This window comes from Osmerus mordax, chromosome 6 (assembly GCF_038355195.1).
Source record: "Osmerus mordax isolate fOsmMor3 chromosome 6, fOsmMor3.pri, whole genome shotgun sequence".
NCBI lineage: Eukaryota > Metazoa > Chordata > Actinopteri > Osmeriformes > Osmeridae > Osmerus > Osmerus mordax.
In genome coordinates, this window is record NC_090055.1 from 9941413 (window position 1) to 9954370 (window position 12958).

The 12958-nt window shown below is 50.2% G+C and overlaps 1 protein-coding gene across 1 annotated transcript in view; it reads left to right on the forward strand.

Moving 5' to 3' along the window:
• Positions 1-8140, forward strand: part of bbs9 (Bardet-Biedl syndrome 9) — a 76045-nt gene extending 67905 nt beyond the window's left edge. The window contains exon 22 of the mRNA XM_067237425.1: positions 7989-8140. Within this exon, the coding sequence (XP_067093526.1) occupies positions 7989-8140 (152 nt within the window). The remainder of the gene's footprint in view (positions 1-7988) is intronic.
• Positions 8141-12958: the final 4818 nt, after the last annotated feature.

A 12958-nucleotide genomic window follows, 5' to 3' on the forward strand; every position in this document is an offset into this window, starting at 1 on the left:
GGTAACGTTTTTTGACGACCATGTTTACGAGGTAGTATGTTATTCTGGGACAGGCCTGGTTCCGAAGCCCTCTGTTGATTCTGCTGGCTGGGAGCTGATGTGCTTGGCTGTGTAATGCGTGTGTAATGCCCCCCCCCCCTCCCCCCCTTAATGTCACTAATGTCTCTGTCGCGCTTTTATCAGATGAGCTATTCTCAGCGCCCGGCTAATGCTAATGATGATTTGCGCTAACGTTGGCGATGACGACCGTGCCCCAGTAATGCGGTTCTGCTGGAGGGAGGGCATGGGATACAGAGATGATAGATGTTGGTCGCAACGTTGGTTGCTGAGGTCTGTTTGACGACCGTTGAGAGTGCGACATTGACATTTTTACATTGAGTTGATTTAGCACACAAAGCGAGGTACTTAGTGTCGAGGGAAGGTTTCGTTCTCAGCCTGCTTTGTTTGTCTTTGGTTTAACCTTTTGTGAGATCCTGTAACACTTAAAACAAGAAAATTCTCAGAGACAATATACAAGAAGCTCCTATGGGATTTGATCAAGGCCTAACTCCCATCAGATACATCTTCATCTATCAGCCGATTCCAACCGCGATTTCTCACTAAAGGGCCTTAATATCTTGTGGTAGTTCAATAACCAGCCTATCAAATCCCAGAATCTCATCCCTTGCCCAATCGTCCGCCCTGTAGAAGGCCCGCTTCGCCTCCTGTTTTCTCAGCTGGTTTTCTTATTTGCCTTCTTTTTTATCTTAACGTTCCGAGCTGGAGCCCAGGCTGTTTCCTCCCCGGCTCTATCAGAGCACGTCGGAGCAGAGATCCCATTCCCTCCACACTTCCCATTAAAATCCCATTAAACGCCCTAGTATTCCAGGGAACGCAGAGAAAGAGACAGGAATCAGAGAGACAGACCAGACAGAGATATCAGGGAGAGAGAAGCAGACAGAGACCAGATAAAGAGAAACGGAGAGAGAGAGAGAAACCAGAGAGAAAGACCAGAGAGAGAGACCAGAGAGAGAGCAGAGAAATCGAGAGAAACCAGCGAGAGACCAGAGTCAGAGAGACCAGCCAGAGTCGGGAGACCAGCAGCTCTGCTGACCACGATAACCATCAGTAGCTGTCGTAAAAGGTGGAAACACAGATGTGCCTGTGTGTTATTCCCACCAGTGCATGTGGGAAGGACTCAGTGTGTGTGTGTGTGGGTGTCGGTTAGCGTTCAGACCGTAGGGAATCTCCTGGTGAATGAATGGAGCTTCCTCTGGTAATGTTTGGTCGGGATTAAAACACTTCCAGCCAGACAGACCTGAGGGAGCTGGAACACATGTAGTCACTAGGCTAATCTGAACACATGTAGTCGCTAGGCTAATCTGAACACATGTAGTCGCTAGGCTAATCTGAACACATGTAGTCGCTAGGCTAATCTGAACACATGTAGTCGCTAGGCTAATCTGAACACATGTAGTCGCTAGGCTAATCTGAACACATGTTGTCACTAGGCTAATCTGAACGGTCTCAAAAATTATCTTGTAACACTTTACATGAGTGTACATTTACTTCCATGTAACTACATTGCAATATATTTTGGAATTGTAGTTACACTTCATGCTCAGCAAGTCCACAATTATTACATGAAACCTGGTATGGCGAAGGGAGTGCTCTTTACTGATTTGGGAACTTGTTTTGGTAACAGCCTTCAAATGCCCCTTTGCAACATACAGTTACCCCTCACACATCTCCCCCATATTGGCCCTTCTTACACTTTTGTAATATCTTCTACCACTTAAAACAAGGTATAGCAACTGCCACCTAGAAGGTTGTTACTAAAAGTATTGCAGCGCAGTTACATGGTAGTTAATGTACACTTAGTGCAAAGGGCTACCAGCCTTTTTTTATTTTGTCATATTCATAACACATTTCCCAGGTTCAGGAGGGTGAACATGAGGTTGGACTCGTGGAATGTAGGATTGAGTTATACTGTCCAACAGGTTCACTCTTAATTTACCTCTTGTTAAAGTGAGTCTCAGTATGAAGTCTACTCACACACACACACACAGATTGGTGCTGGCAAAGGTATACTTTCACACAGACACACTCTCAATCACATCCATGCATGTAAGTATCTCTAAAATTCAACACACTTTCTCATACTCTCTCGCTCTTTCGCTCTCTCTCTCTCTCTCTCTCTCTCTCTCTCTCTCTCTCACTCTCGCTTTCTCTCTCGCTCTCTCTCTGCCCTTCTCTCCCTTCCTCTCTTTCTCACAGACACACACTCTCCCATATGTACACACATTCTCTTTCCCTCATATGAGAGCTGTCTCACACATACACACAGTCACACATAGACACACACACACACTCCCTCAACAGGGTCCCATGTGCAGAGTATCCCTTTTCTAAATAAAACAAGCTCTCGGGGAAGTGGGCCCTAGACAGGGGCAGGGGCAGGGGCGTGGGGTTTGCTCTGTAATAAAAGCTGCCTGCCTTTGACAAGCTAGCCCTTTTAACAAGAGACCTTTAATTTTGCGAGAAGGAAGCAATGAATTGTAAAGTATACTTTTCCAGAGCCGGCCCGTTAAGTGTGCCGTGTACACACCACACGGCGCAGGATCTGGTGCTCCCAGCGCCAATGGGGAACACGTGTGGAGGCTAGCGCTAACGCTAGCACGGCGCTCCGTCTGCCTGACTGTCTCACTGTCGTCCTACCTGGCTGGCTGGCTCCCTGTCTGTGTCTTGGTGTCTATCTCCCTCCTCCCTTCCCCTCTTTCTCTTTCCGCATGACACACATTCTAGTCTTCTCTCCGGTACTTTCTCCAGTCTCATTCTCAGTTCCCGGTCTCCTGCTCTCATGTGTACTCAAAGACGGTGTTTGTTTAGTCTAGCTTTTTGGGAACCTCTATCGCTCCTTCTCTCCTCATTTATCAAGGTGTATATATCTGTGTGTACAGTATATATATACTGTATGTATATAAATATATTATCTTATTATATATATTATCTTCTGTAACATTGAGCCGGATTTCATCATAACCATCGGTTCTCACTTTATTTTCTTTTTTGGCCCTTCTTGTTAGTGTGTGTGTGTGTGCGCTTGCATGTGTGTGGGTTTGAGAGAGTGAGTGTTCGTAGAGAGCAAGTGATGTCTGTCTGGCCGTGCTTTAGCAGAGGAGACGTGTCAATTTGTGCAGGGGCCAGAAAGCAGGTCAAGGGTGAAGGGTTAGGTGGGGTTGGAATCGTCAGCTGTCACTCGCCATAAGCTTGGACATAAACGCTGGGTAGTCAGTAGGGATATATGCTGTGTGTGTGGGTGTGTGTGTGTGTGAGTGTGTGTGTTGGGATCTTGCAGCAGGGGGTCAGTACCCACTGAGCCGAGACTGAGAACACATGCCTTTAGACACTTCAGCCACACACACACACGTATGCACGCATACACACACACACACACTCCCCGCTGGCCCAATACCCTAAACTCGCCCCTCCCCCAGAGAGCCCCCCAAAACCCTACAAGCATCTCTCAACCAAAGCTTACAGGAAGACACTGAGGCTTGTATTGTGGAGAGGAGAGAGAGAGAGAGAGAGAGAGAGACTGAAAAACAGAGAGAGAGAGTCCAGATGTGGAGAGCGTGGTTTTTACAGTATGACCCAGTGCAACGAGTGCCTTGTGGGGTGAAAGGTTGTTGGGATAAAGCTCATAATAAGGGAGGGGCTTAGGTTTGGCGGAAACTGGCTCCACCGCCAAATAAACACCTTTTCCCACACTCCCCCTCTGCTCCTCCTTCCCCCTCCTCCTCCTCCCTATCTCCTCCCTCCTCTTCCCTTCTCTCTTAGGTTAGGAGGGGCTTAGGTTTCGCCAAAACTGGCGACACCCCCAAATAAACGCCTTCTCCCAGACCTCCTCTATTCCTCGCCCTCTCTCCCCCATCTCCCCCCCCTTAACTCTCCTGCTGCTCCTCACCATCCCCGTCTCCTCCCTCCTCTTCCCTTCTTCCTCCTCTCCTCCTCCCCTCCTCCCCTAGCTGTCGTCCTCCCCTCCACCTGGCCTCCCAGAGACTGGTCAGTAGTAAGAGCTGCTCTTGTGTGTGTGATCACAGTAGACATGATTGGTTTGGTTCATTAGTCTCTCTACAGGCTGGGCCGGGCTCCATGGCAAATATTGAGCCATGGAAATGGGAGCCATTTCCAGGCACACACGCACTCATGTCTTGTACACACACATACCTTCACGCCACACACACACACACTCGCGCCACGTGCACCCGCACACACACACTTATTCCTCGTAGGCACACACACGTACACGCACGCACGCACACGCACCGACCATAATCACTGGCGTACAAAAACAGTCCCACACACGCGCCAAGGCAAGGCCAGGCAGGCCCTCTCGGCACATGGTTCTAATTGCGCTAATGAAGGAGACGGGACGAGGCCCAGTCGGTGCTCCGCCCCGGAGGAGACCCAGGGGGATGACGCAGAGACAACACACCCCGGAGGGTCAATCTTCTACCACCTGCCCTAACTGGGGGCTCTCTCTCTCTCTCTCACACACACACACACACACACACAAATGAAGGTTACAACCCCGGGGTCTTTGATCAGTCTTGATGTCGTCTTGCTGAAGTGAGAAACCCGAGTGAAAATTTGAAAAAGAATTCTTTTATTTTATCTATTGCCTGTGTTCTTGGCCTCTCTCGCAGTTCTTGCTCCAAAAAATTGCCAGTACGCAAAACTCACCGCACGCTAGGCTTGAAACACACACACACACATGGATGAGAGTGGTCAGCAGGGCCCGTGGTGGTTGATGGTTAAGCGTACTGTCCTCTCAGTGTGCCTCTCCCCCAATCCCTTCCTGTGGGCGGGGACCTGGAGCCCTTTGTCTCTCTAAAGCCCTCATCCTGACCCAGATGGCCCAGCCTAGCACTACAACTGGACAGCTCAGCACATCTCACTTTGTGTGTGTGTGTGTGTGTGTGTGTGTAGGCGGGCTTAGAATTTGTGTTTTTCTACAACTAGCATACACACACACACACCCAACACATGGACAATGTCAAGATGATACACTCTGTCCGTAGGCAATGAGCTCATTGCTTCCTCTCGCTCCTCCTCTCTGTTCTCTCTCTCTCTCACACACACACACACACACACGTATACAGAGACACACTGGTGTGTTGGACTCATTTCTCCGACCCAGTGCTGCTATATGAAAGCATCTGATGTACTTCAGTATGTTGAATAGAGAGGCTGTAGGGAGACTCCCTTAGTGAGAGGCCCGGCCAGTCTCTCTCTCTCTCTCTCTCTCTCTCTCTCTCTCTCTCTCTCTCTCTCTCTCTCTCTCTCTCTCTCTCTCTCTCTCTCTCTCTCACACACACACACACTGCTCTTTTTCCATCGTTTGTGGTTGCGGAGCAATGTGCAGATGTTTATGGCACTGTACGCCTGTTTGGCGTGCGTGCTTGCACGTGCAAGCGACTGTGTGGAATCCGTGTTCACATGCACCTCCAGAAAGAGAGAGAGCTCCTCGCTGATGCTCGCTAAAGTTATCCCGGCTCGAGGGAGGTCTATCACATATGCACACTTGGAGGTATGCAAGCATGCTCTTGAGGCCTGACTGCGCTCCTGTCTGGGGCTACACCCCTCCCCCAGACGAGTACACACTAATTAGTCTACCTCAGTGTGATCTAACTGACAGAGGTCATAAATTAAACGGGATGACATTCGGCCCCTACCACTGGAATGTTCACACGGGTCTGACACCGTCGGAAGGGTGCTGTTGCTGGGTTTGTTTGCGTTGACTTTGTTTCTGCTCGGTTCACAGTTTTCCATGAGCTACCTAGTTACATTTACATTTAGTCATTTAGCAGACGCTCTTATCCAGAGCGACTTACAGTAATTACAGGGACATTCCCCCGAGGCAAGTAGGGTGAAGTGCCTTGCCCAAGGACACAACGTCATTTGGCACGGCCGGGAATCGAACTAGCGACCTTCTGATTACAAGCCCGATTCTTTAACCGCTCAGCCACCTGACTCCCATAGTTCTTATATTGTCATTCGTTATATTCTTATAATACGGAATAATATTTCGAAAAGAAACTTGATAGGTTCTGGAAGTAATTCAACAGTAAATGACCGGATTTTCTTGATGTATATATATTTGGTAGCTTGACGGATCGAAAACCTTTCTTTTCCTTCTAATGTAACTGACATTGTGAGAACGTCTTTGTCCTGCGTTCGTCCTCTGTCTTGCGACCGACAGTCGGCAGTGGCCAGGAGTGAAAGGGTTAACAGGGGTGAAAGGGTTAACAGGAGCGAAAGGGTTAACAGGAGCGAAAGGGTTAACAGGAGCGAAAGGGTTAACAGGAGTGAAAGGGTTAACAGGAGTGAAAGGGTTAACAGGAGCAAAAGGGTTAACAGGAGTGAAAGGGTTAACAGGAGCGAAAGGGTTAACAGGAGTGAAAGGGTTAACAGGAGTGAAAGGGTTAACAGGAGTGAAAGGGTTAACTGTGGGACGCAGTGAAGCCAGACAGATTGAACCCCGGCGTGACCTCTGCACGAGGGCCCGATCCTCTTCCCTTCTGACCACCTCGTCAGATCAGTCCAATCATCAGTCTGACACAGGCTCTCTCGGCCTGGTTGACTGTCTGTCTGGCCGCCTGGTTGGCTGTCGCTCTCTCTCGGTGTCTGATTGGCTGTTCACCTGGTTGTCTGACTCTCTCTGTGTGTGTCTGGTACAGGTGTGGAGCGATCCTGGCTCGTCTTTGTTTCCCTGATAGCACGGCAGAGGGACTTTTTGTTCCCCGCGAAATATAAGAAATTTGTTTGTTTTTTTACATTAGAAATGGCCCTGTAGTAAATGTATTTATTAAGTCAATATGAGACCGTTAACACCTTGTTGTGCCTGTAAACACCATACCAGGGCTGTCGCACCAGCTACAGACCAACCAACAACTTCGACATGGCTCCAATCAGATAAAGTTCTGTGTTGATTTAGGTGCCCATTGGTTGTGAAGGGGAGGAAATCGGCCCCTTTCATTGGCTGATATGTGGCTGGTATATTTGAGTATGTAATGTCCTTAGTCTACCCAGCGATAGTGAGAGTTCACATTGGGGTCTGGTGGTTTCTTTGTTCTTCTTTCTTTTTTAGATTTTTTTTATCCCTGAATATTTCTCATCTGATAAGAGTAGCCTGAATGTGGACCTCCCTATGTGTGTCTGTGTGTTTTAGAGATACTGACTTGTGTTTGGGTATGTGAGGCAGAGCGTGTGTGTGTTGTCTACTTGTGTGTAGCTGTTTATGTGAACGTCGGTGTGTGTCCTGTTCTCCTGATGCAAAGCTGACCTACTACGACCTAACCCCCCCAGGGCCTAAAGCCTGCCAGGCTTCCTGGAGCTCCACGCTGGCTGGCTGGTTGGCTCGCCTGTTGGCTGGCTGGCTGGCTGGTTGGCTCGCCTGTTGGCTGGCTGGCTGGCTGGCTGGTTGGCTCGCCTGTTGGCTGGCTGGCTGACTGGTTGGCTCGCCTGTTGGCTGGCTTGCTGGCTGGCTCGCCTGTTGGCTGGCTGGCTCGCCTGTTGGCTGGCTGGCTGGCTGGCTCGCCTGTTGGCTGGCTGGCTGGCTCACCTGTTGGCTGGCTGGCTCGCCTGTTGGCTGGCTGGCTGGCTCACCTGTTGGCTGGCTGGCTCGCCTGTTGGCTGGCTAGCTGGCTCGCCTGTTGGCTGGCTGGCTGGCTCGCCTGTTGGCTGGCTGGCTCACCTGTTGGCTGGCTGGCTGGCTGGCTGGCTGGCTGGTCGCTGGCTTCTTTTCCTTTTAAATGTATCCGTTATTTCCTTCTCTCCTTCTGTCCGTGTCTCGTCCCTTTGCTCTCTCCCAAACATATGACACAACGCGTTGTATTTTTCACAATCAGTTTTTACTGACCGTTAAGTCATATTTGCTGGATTGGCAACGTATGTTTTGGGTTCTGAGATTCCCAGGCCCAACGTGCTGCTACTGTCTGTCCCAGATGCTGCTGTCAGCCAGGCTGGAAGCATGTTGGTCTGCCTGAGGTTCCCAAGCTGGGAGCCAGGCCAGGGGCACCAGGGGGTGGTCCAGGTCACTGCCCCCATGTCAGGACTCTCTCAGGGGGTCAAGGGTTTAGGCAAGGCCCCTGGGTGATATTGGGGCCTAGTTGGGGGGTCCTCTGGTTGGTTGTGTGTGTGTGAGTGGAGGGAGGGAGGGAGGGAGGGAGGGAGGGAGGGAGGGAGGGAGGGAGGGAGGGAGGGAGGGAGGGAGGGAGGTGGGGGGGAAGGGGGTCAAGGGCACTTGACTGTTTGTGTTTGCCATGGTAGCACTGCAGCTTTGTCTGTTTGTTGGTTTTAGATGAGCTGATTGGCTCTAGAGGGCTAAACTGCCCTGTAAGCCTGACACACACACACACACACACACACACAGAGGAGGTGATGCTATCTACTCAGCTCCCTGCTATGGTCCTCAGAGCAGATGTCACTACTGCTCAATGTCACATTGCCCATTCTATGGCGCTGACGTCATGCTAAAACACACACACACACACACTGACCCCAGACAGACGCCACCCCTACACTATCCCAACCTTGCGAGGTAATGCAATCTTGAACAGTTTTATCATCTGAAATAAATGTCATAAATCCGGTGTGGAGCGAGGAATTAAAATTTGAACATATGACCATACCCCTCGGATAGAATTTCACTTTATCACGAGGATGTTTAACCTGCGCTCTGTGACTCGGCAAGAAAAACGCCCCCGCAATAGCGACCACGTCGGATGAATCCGAAAGCAACAAACTCGTTTAACGAGTGCGATTCCCCCGTTTGTGTCTCAAACAGGCCAACGACGCACGTCAGCAGGATGCAAACCGGCGAGCCCAGTGGTGATTTACCGTCGTAGAAACCCCCCCCCTCTCTCCGTCCATTCCCCCGCTGACACACACATAACTCATCTTCTGTTGACGTGGCGACGCGGTCCAGACATCACGGGACGGCGTCTGCGGCGCCCCCGTCCCGGGCCCCCTTACCGTGGACCCCGCGCTGCCTCCACGGCCAGGAGGCCCCGCCCACTTCCTCCCGTTTTTTTTTTTTTACCGTGACCGTGCTCCGACACATCAGTTCTGTTTCCTCTCTGGTGTATTTCATCCGCTCTCTCCCCGCGCTCGCTCGCTCGCTCCGCTGTGGTGCAGCGAGACTTCCCTCTGGGCCCGGGGCTCTGACAGTTAAGGAAGGGGTGATTTAGGCCAAACTGATTACTTTTTATAGTGGGGTAGAGCATAAAATGTACAAATGCCACGGACCGTGGACAATTTATTATCCAGGCTGGGAGGATTTTTCTTTTCTTTTTTTGACGACTCGTTTAGGGGGTGATCGGGGCGTGTGTGTGTGTGTGTGTGTGGGGGGGGGGGGGTTGTGTATTTTTGTTTCTTCTGCTTTCAGTTTTTTTTCGTCCCGCTCCTCTTTTGCCTTCGTCCGTTTACCTTTCTTTCTCTCTCTCTGTCTCTTAGGTCCTCCTTCTCTCTCACTCTCACTTATCCTGATTGACTCTTTCTCTCCCTCCCTCACTCCCTCCCTCTCTGCTGTGCACATATTGTACTTGGCTCGACTCTGTATTGAACGCTTGAGAAAACCTGCTGTCTCTCTCACGCTTCAACTCTTTACTCTGTGCGTGTGTACGCGTGTGTGTGTGTGATTAGAACCCATTTAATGGCTCCCTCTTCAGTTAAAAACCAACAAATAAACATCATTACTCTCAAAGCCTCTCTACATGTCAGCACCTCACTTCCCTGCCACAACACACACACACACACTCTGACATCAATTTTATGTCTCAGCCCACAGTTATTGGGGGGAGTTTGGGGAATGAAATCAGAACCTTCACCAGGATTTCCAAAGTTTACTGGAATGTCACGGCTACCTGACAAAGCAAAGGTGTGTGTAAATGTCCCCATATTACACTACTGGTTCAGTCTGGTTCAGTAACAATATACCACTTAAATCCCATATTCTATTCATCCCAAAGTGGAAATCCTCTTTTGATTTCAGATGAAAACCACAAACTATAATCCCTCAGCCTCCTAGTCTACTGGGCAAGTGTGTGTTACCCCTGGCATCTCTGTTGTCCCTGGCTCTATTGGACCATAGGACCAGCTGTGCCCATACATCTAGTCCGAGTACTGTGTGCGCTCACACACACACACACGTAAACACACCTACAGAAGGCCCATCACAACTCTTAAGCTCCGTGAAGGCTTTTTGTTATTGTGTGTTCCTCCATGGAAGCTTTCGGGTACCATAAGGGCAGGGCTTGAGGTACTTAGCTGGCTAACTGTCACCCGGGGACAAGGCCTGTGGACACACACACACACACACTCACACTCCATAGCTGTGTGAGGAGCTCATAAAGAGCTCCGCTGGGTTTGGGTTGTGTTGTGTCAAGTGCCAGGGCGCTGACAATATCATAGTGGTGAGGCCCCCACTCTCTCCCCCCCTCCTGCTCTCCTGCAGGTTGTGTGTGTGTGTGTGTGTGTATAGCAGATTGGGTTGTTGGCTGTTTGGTTAGGTAACCCAGGGCAGCCAAGCTGAAGATAATATATTTGAATGCCCCCCCCTAACGAGGTCTTAAACTTCCCTACTGTGAGCTTTTTAATTAGTGGTGTGGAAGGTAAGCATTCCATCTCTCAAACTCCTTTATTCCCCCTCTCTCTCTCTCTCTCTCTCTCCCTCTCTCCCCCTCTCTGGCCTTCTCTACCTATCTCTGTATATATTTTTCTGTTTCTCTGGCCTGCTGTCTCTATATCTCTCTGACCCTCTCTTTCTCTGTATCTCTATCTCTCTCTCTCTGGGTCTCCATCAATCTCTCTGTCTCTCTCTCCTTCCTCCCCACTCCATTTTTCTTTCCCCCCCCCTCTCCCCCTCCACACTCTGCACCTGGCTCACTTCCCTGTCTGTTATACCCTGCTGAGTGTGTGCATGCACGTCTGGTAGTAGACTCCTCACACGCACGCACGCGTGCGGGAGTTTGTGTGCGTGTTTGTGCGTGCGTGTGTGTTTTGATTTATTTGCCTCCCCACAGGTCGGTTGCTATAGGTAACAGAGTGAATGTGTAGAAACAGAGAGAGACTGGTGTTCCCACCCTGACAGCCAGGTATCTTACTGGGACACACACACAGAGAGAGACAGAGGAAAGTGGTTGAACGCACCAAAATAATGTGAGGGGGGGGGGGGGGGGGGGGGGGGGGGTTTTAGGGGGGTGACTGAAGGGTAGCTATTTTGATGTAATTTTTTTTGAATTGCAATAACTTGCAAAAACGAGGTTGCAGTTTTGGAGGGGGGGTGACATAGCTGACAAGACAAGCAACCACCCAGGGATTAGGAGACTGTGTGTAAAGAGAGGTGTGTGTGGGGGGGGTTAAACCAACATGAACTTCCACAGACAGACACACACACACACGCACACACACTGTAACTACACATGGAGCCTCTCTGACAGGTGAGTGGGGATGAATTATGGAGGTGTATTAGGTGGTGTTCAGTACTGGAGGATGAGCTCATTTGACCTACCATTCTCTTTATCTCTCTCTCACTTTCTCTCTGATCCCTCTCACTCTCCGTCTCTCTCTCTCTCTCTCTGATCCCTCTCTCTCTCTTTTTCTCTGATCCCTCTCACTCTCCGTCTCTCTCTCTCTCTGATCCCTCTCTCTCGCTCTCTCTCTGATCCCTCTCTCTCTCTCTCTCTTTCTGTCTCTCTCTCTCTCTGATCCCTCTCCATACTCCCCAAAGCCTGCATAGAGTCAGCCCCCATAAATGAAATTACCTTATACATGCACACAAATACACACACGGTGCTAGCCACTAACTGTGGGTCTCATGGTCCGTCAATAGTAATAACTACTTTACACATAAGCAACTCTTCTTATTATTACCTTCATTAACAATAGTTAGCGATGTCCCCGGACAATGGAAATCTCTTAACAGTGGTTACAGCAGTGTCCTAGCCCCCATCTCTAGTCTAACCCCTAAAAGAGAGAAAAACAAGGTTTCCTCTGTGTGTGTGTGTGTGTGTGTGTGTGTGTGTGTGTGTGTGTGTGTGTGTGTGTGTGTGTGTGTGTGTGTGTGTGTGTTGTGTGTGTGTGTGTGTGTGTGTGTGTGTGTGTGTGTGTGTGTGTGTGTGTGTGTGTGTGTGTGTGTGTGTGTGTGTGTGGTGGGGAGGCTCCCTCTGTGCTCCTGGCTGGAAGGATGTTATCTCTGCCAGGCTTCTCCACACTGGTGATGCTAGGATGGACTCTGCTGTTTAGGCCCGGGGCTTAATGTACCTGATCTCCATCCTCATCACGGCTGGAGATTCTCGCCTCGCTGGGTGGGTGTGTGTGGAAAGCCTCCACTTTGAATTCAAACGCTGTAACTCTCTCTCTCTCCCTGACACACCGCACACACAAGTCTAGTCTATTTCACACACACTAAAACACCTACAAAACCACAGAAGCGGGTAGAGAACGTGCACCAACCTTCACTAAGACCAGGGGAGAGACGCTCAGCCCGACCTCCAAATGAACCTGGAGGCCCTGCCGCCATGCCGACGGACGCCATGTCGGTTTCCACCCGCAGTGCTCCAACCCACAGAGACAGCCATGTCTGCTAGTGTCATTGCTGCGTTCATGGATCACACCCATACCCATACACACACACACACACCACCTCCTCCCGCCACCCCTCCAGTCCTAAACACAACACCACCCTCCATTCCACTCTCACACCTTCAGTTTCTCTATCTCTTACACACATGCACACGCACACAAACACACTAACCCTTCACTCACTTTCAGCATCTCTGGGAAGACTCACGTTGTACCACAGGCTGTGTGTGACCTGGGACAACACACACCGCCCCCCCCCCCCCTCTAAAGCCTCAGAGAAAGAGCAGTGTCTGGGATAGCCCTGATGGAACTGATCTTCCATGGGAAGCAG